This window comes from Gossypium hirsutum, chromosome A06, assembly GCF_007990345.1.
Source record: "Gossypium hirsutum isolate 1008001.06 chromosome A06, Gossypium_hirsutum_v2.1, whole genome shotgun sequence".
NCBI lineage: Eukaryota > Viridiplantae > Streptophyta > Magnoliopsida > Malvales > Malvaceae > Gossypium > Gossypium hirsutum.
Genome location: NC_053429.1, coordinates 7,389,836 through 7,395,966, shown reverse-complemented (window position 1 = coordinate 7,395,966; position 6,131 = coordinate 7,389,836). Strand labels below are relative to the sequence as shown.

Genomic DNA, 6,131 nt, shown 5'->3' with positions numbered 1-6,131 from the left:
CAGGAATAACTTAATATATTTTTTAATATTTATATTATAGTATATTATATTTAAAAGTTATATATTATACAATAAATGAAATATATATTATAAAATTAAACATAACAGTTAGGTGTTTTTGATGTTGTCCACGTATTTTTGTAGGTGATGATTTCCTTGATTATAGATCCACCATCCCACTGCTATCAGAATTTTGACTTTCATAGCTTAGAAGCTTGACTTCAAATAGTATATAATTTATGCTTGTTGGGTATTTGGTGGCTTCATGATAATTCTTGAAATATGTACATTAATAAAATGTAATAAGTAATATAAAATAATCTAAAATAAAATATAAAATTAATTTAAAGTAATATATAAAGCAAATTTAAGTAAATAATTTATAAAACAATTTAAAATAACATATAAACAAATTCAAAACATATAATGTGTCAAAAAGGAGTTTAAAATATATAATGTATGAAAATATTAAAATAAATAATGTAGAGAAATTTGAAATGGAAATTATATAAAAAGGTTAAAATAAATAATAACAAAAATTTTAAGATAAACAATATATATAAAAAGATAAAGGAACAAATTGAAGTAAAAATAAAATCATGGATCGAATTTGGGACTACATATATAAATGAATAATAATAATAACAATAAAATGAATCTAAATTTTGAAATGTGTTCGAAAATAGTAAATAAATAGAATAAATAATAATAATAATAATAATAATAACACTATAAACGATAAACAAAAATTGGGAAAATGAAATACAAGGCAATTGAAAAGAAAACGATTAAATAAAACAATGAATGCACAAAGAAGCTAAATGAATTTGGACTATATTGGAATTAAAAACAATTAAAAGGGTAAATCTAAAACTAAAATAAAAGAGAATCGGGGGCTAAAATTAAAACACGCGCAAAAATAAGGGACTGATAGGGAAAATATTCCCTACCCTTATGCGCTGCGTTTTATCATGGGTCAAAATAAAACATGGTGAAAATTTCAAGGCCAAATCGAAAGAAAAAGAAAATGATACAGGGCTGAATTGAGTGGCACAACAAAGAAAGGGGACTATGTGCGCAACAAAGAAATTTCAAATTTCTTAAACTATTTAGGGCTAATATGCAAAATTGCGTGAAATTTAAAATTTACCACTAAACTTCACTCTCATCAATATTTTAAAATTTTAAAATTTTTTATAAGGCCAAAATAACAATTTCTCATTTTAGGGTCCGACCCCCTGGATTCGCCTCTAACCACGAAGGTTTAATTTAATTTTTAAATATATTTATTTAATTTAAAAAATAAAAATTCAAACCACGTAATGAGTGTTATTTGAAGGGTAAGAAAGATGGCCTTAAGAGAACTGAATAAAGTGCAAAATCACAATACTATATAGTTTTAACTATGTCAATATTTCGGTATCCAAAAAGAAAGCATCCAATTACATCAACAACTTCAAAGTTTTAACCAAAATAATTGACGGCATCTTCAATGTCTCTCTTCACCATCAACATGGGTCTTGACTCAACTCCATGCACCAACACGTTTCAGCTGAGGCCTAAAATGGAGGGGGACAAAAATCTGAGATTAGGAATATAATTTTATATCATTGCAGCGAAAATTGAAGGCTTAAGGGACAAAAACCAAAAATTGAACCCCCTAGACGTTAGAATTATAATAAATTAAGCCATTTTATCATTAAAGTTATCCATCAAAGTTACAAAGCCAAAAGTGCCATTTTTTTGCTAGTTGTTTTCACCACATGGCAAAAACTAGCATTTAATGTATAAAACATTATTATAAAAAGTCATAGAAAATCGTATAATATTTTTTATAATTTTCTATTGATTTTATATATAAAATGCATGTTTTTACCACATGGCCACGTGGCAAAAACAGTTGGAAGAAAATCGGCACCCTTGGCTTTGTAACATTGACCGTTAACTTTAACGGTCAATGGGCTTATTGATTGATTGTAATTCAAATGTTCAAGGGCCCAATTGAGTGAAAACAAAAAAGTTCAGGGAGCTTAATTGATTTTTTGAAAAAGTTTAGGGGCTTTTCTTTACCCTTTAGCCAAAATTAAAGTATATTTGATTGATATATAATATAATCATTCTGATCCATAAAAATAATAATTAAAGTTATATACACACATATCCATTAGCAGACCACATCAACAGGCACCAAATGAGCCCTAAAAATCAACATTGTTAATAATAATAAAAGCTTCCATGACCTTTTACAGCAATGAAAAATGAGTAAGATGATTATTATTATTATTATTATTACTATAGCTCACAACTACCAACAAAACAAACACATCGGAGAAACTATCTCCATAATCTATTAATGGTTTTTCAGATATACATCTGCAATCTGCAGCATTCTATCTTCATATGTAATTCATTCCATTTTCATTTTTGACTTCTTACGTGTTGGAGCTTCATCAGTCAAGCACGCAAGAACAAAATCAAAGAAACGAGGAAAAAACAATACAAATATAATTATCACTCCCAAACCTTCTTACTTTCCAAGAAAACATACGATTCATATGATATACAAAACCGGAAATAGGATGACAAAATATTTAACAAGAGTTTCCAAATAAACATTTTTGTCCCCTACTAATTACCTTTTCTCTACTTCAAATTCTCTAGTTGTAGGACTAAGTAATTCCCATTTATTAGTGTTATATTCTTAAGTAATATTTTGTCCACTCTCTTACTGATTTCAACAAGCTAATAGCCCACTTAGTAATAACATTCACTATCTCAAATCAAATTCAGCCTATTCAATAAATCTATCCTCACTTAGTAATAGTTATATTTTCTGCACTTTCATCTTGCTTCTTATCATATGCATGTTGCAAAAATTTCTGTTCGGTAAGATGAGGAAACCTTGTAAACCAGTAAAACAAGATGTTGCATGAAGACAGAAAGGAAGACTAAAAGGAATAAGTGCGGTGATGAAGGTTGTACATTCCCGAGGCCAGTTAAATCGTGATGATCGTACCAATCGTACATAATTTCTTGAGAGCCAAAACTTCATCTCTGGGACAACTGTATAGCCTCTTCGAGTGAAGTTAAAAGGGCTGGGAATTTATTAGGAAAGCACTAATATGAAAGTAACACCATTCATGAGTAGTGGGAGAGACGGAGTTTATCGAAAGTAATTGGGGGGGATGGAAGTCAAGTAGAAGTTACAACCTAAGTAATAGTTTGGTCATAGGTAGGCCTGCTCACAAGTCGAGCCTAGACAGGATACTAACACCTTTCACGTTTGGCTAGGCCCCTGACCTAGCACAAAATATGGGCAATATCATTCGACTAGACCAAACCCTAATTACCAAAAGGGAGCCATGCTTGGCCCAACACAACCCACTCAATTTCTTTTTCTAATTTTATTTAACTGGCAGTCAAGCTTTACTTTGTTTACTTATTGTCCAAGGTTATTATAGTCCTTATCAATATTGGCATTTTTACGTGTGGTATCCATCACCGACAAAAGGACATCATTTTACTAAATCTTCACTTGACTATAGGTAATGACCTCGCTCTGATATTTTAGGCAGAAACATTGTCATAGTCTACCAACTTCCTAAGTAGGAATTTAAGCCTTTGTTTAGATCAGGATATTTTATTTTCTTGTTGGAACAAAAAACTAGAAGCAACTATTGGGGGTAAGGCAAGACAGAACTTGAGTTCTAGTTCTCTAAAGGTGCTAGGACCCTCGTACCATTTAAAACAACAAATAGAGCAGACATTTTCACACAATGCAAATCCGACGCCTGATTCGTCTACTCCATACCTTAGCATTACTCAAGTTTTATACAGGAAGTTCCAGGCTCACTATCAACTTCTTAGCAACAACAAGAGCAAACAAAATGCAATGACAAACGGTATTGGCAAATGAAAAATCCGTCAATTTACAAGGATGGGAACAATTAAGATGTGGTAGTGATGTGAAGGGGGCACTAACCTTCATTTAGAGCAAACCAAATGTAATGGCAAGCAACATTGGCAAATGAATAATTATGATGTAGTAGTGATATGAAGGGGGCTCTAACCTTCATTCAGAAGAACCATAAATTACAAATATCTTTGGGATATGGAACAATGATGGCAGATTGATGCTCTGCAGCTACATGAATCCCTCCCTGCTCGTTGCACCAAATATTAAATCTTATATACTCGAAAGTATGGAGATGGTTGACCCAACCCAAAATAAGCTTGCCACTGCCCAAACGATACAGAGTGCAACCCTGTGGTGGAGTCACTGGAACTGCCGATGACCATTTGACGGGCAAATGTTTCTTATCAAGCAAATTATACGCCTCCAAAGAACAAGAATAATTATCAAGGACAGTATACAGCACATCGTCCACAATTGTCGCTGAGTCAGACCAGTAACAAAATTTTTGTTCGAGGCAAACCCATGATTTACGATCATAGTAATAAGCGTAAACAGTATCACCGGCATGGCAGTGCACCAAAATCCGAGATCGGGAAGAATCTAGAACAGGAACACATATATCGATAGCTTCCGGAGGGGGCGACAATGTTTCCCAAAAATCCCCACTTATATCGTAAACCTCGCCAAAAGATTCAGAACCCCAATATTCGAAGACGTATATCTTTCCTTCAGCAGCAAGAACCGGGGGAAAAGCCCAAGGGAACAACATAGAAGTAGTTTTTCTCCACCCACGTTCAAGGTCCTTCAAATCTAATTGGAAAACATCGTTTACTCCATCATAACCACGAAAATTAGCTTCATTTTCGTGCATTCCCCCAATAACGTAAACGTGGTTGCCACAGGAAACGGCAGTGGAACCTGAAGGAGCATCAGGTGGCATCGCCTTAATAAAGACTTTATTCATTTCCAGATCAATAAAGCGCAAACCGAGCGTCATTTTACCATCGGTATCCGGCCATTTCTGGACGAGGGCCCTGATCAGTCCATCTGGCTCTCGCCCATCAAAGTAACTGGAGGAATCACTAGTATCGCCGCTCATGGTTCACCCTCAGCTTCGCATTTCCAGATCCAAAATCGCTTTTAGTTTTAGGGTTTCTAACTTCGGGTTATTTCCTCCTCTCTTTTTTTTTAATTTGGTTTGGGTTTAATTGTCATTGAGAAAAAAGGATTTATAATAAATTTTTTGACAAGTTATTCAATTATTTGTTTCAGGGTTGATAATTTTAAAAAAAAAAGAAAAATAGTAATTTGCTTGTTTTAGTTGTTAATTTCTAAAGTGAAGATATTGTCAATATGTGACTATTTGTATTTCAAAATTATTTATTAATTATGATTATTTTTAATAAATATAAAATAATATTATTACGTATCAAATGTTAGAGTTTATTGAAATTTGATCAACCATTGTATTAATTGAATCAGGAGTTGATAGGTATATTAATTTGAATGAGACAAAAAAGCGGTTGGCATGTTTATATGAATAAGTTGAATCGGATTAAGGGTGTGTTTGGCAATGCTTTTGAAAAATACTTTTAAAAAGTGTTGTGGAAAAGTGCTTTTGAGAAGTGCTTTTGAGAATTTTAGGTGTTTGGTATTACTGTTAAAAAGTGCTTTGGGGAAATAAAATGTCTATTTTAGACATGATATTATAAAGTAGCAAATATGTATTTAAATAATGTTTAAATTAGTTAATATTATGATATTTTATCAATAATATAAAATAATTTATTATAACTTATTGTTAAAAAATTAATATATAATATTACTTTTAAATATTTCTAAGTAATTAATATTAATTATTTATTAAATTTAATTAGAATATATAAACTATATTAAAATATTAAAATATAATAATTAAATATTTGTAATTAGATATTGACAGAATTGTATTATTTTAAAAATTATTTTTTTATTTTTAATTAATGTTTTAACACATTTGTATTATTTTATTTTAAAATATACTATGAATATATAATTCATATTAGATATTAACATAACATAGAAAACATAAACCTAACAAATTAAAATATTACATATATTTGGATTAAAGTCTCAAAAAGGGATAATATTTATATACCAAATATAAATACTAAAAATTTTACAATAGCATCAATATAAAGTGAATTCATTAAACTAGAAGCTATAGCATCTCTTG

The 6,131-nt window shown here is 30.8% G+C and overlaps 1 protein-coding gene across 1 annotated transcript; it reads right to left on the bottom strand.

Annotated features, from left to right (window-relative positions):
- Positions 1-1,369: 1,369 nt before the first annotated feature.
- Positions 1,370-5,124, bottom strand: LOC107962514 (putative F-box/kelch-repeat protein At2g29800). The gene is made up of 2 exons (XM_016898930.2): positions 4,071-5,124; positions 1,370-1,559 (listed from the first exon to the last, which is right to left on the bottom strand). The coding sequence occupies exon 1, from the start codon at positions 5,013-5,015 to the stop codon at positions 4,077-4,079; it is 939 nt and encodes a 312-aa protein (XP_016754419.2). The 5' UTR covers positions 5,016-5,124; the 3' UTR covers positions 1,370-1,559; positions 4,071-4,076.
- Positions 5,125-6,131: the final 1,007 nt, after the last annotated feature.

Excerpts from the sequence above, each read along its gene's own strand:
- LOC107962514 (XM_016898930.2), bottom strand. The coding sequence starts at position 5,015 with ATGAGCGGCGATACTAGTGATTCCTCCAGTTACTTTGATGGGCGAGAG.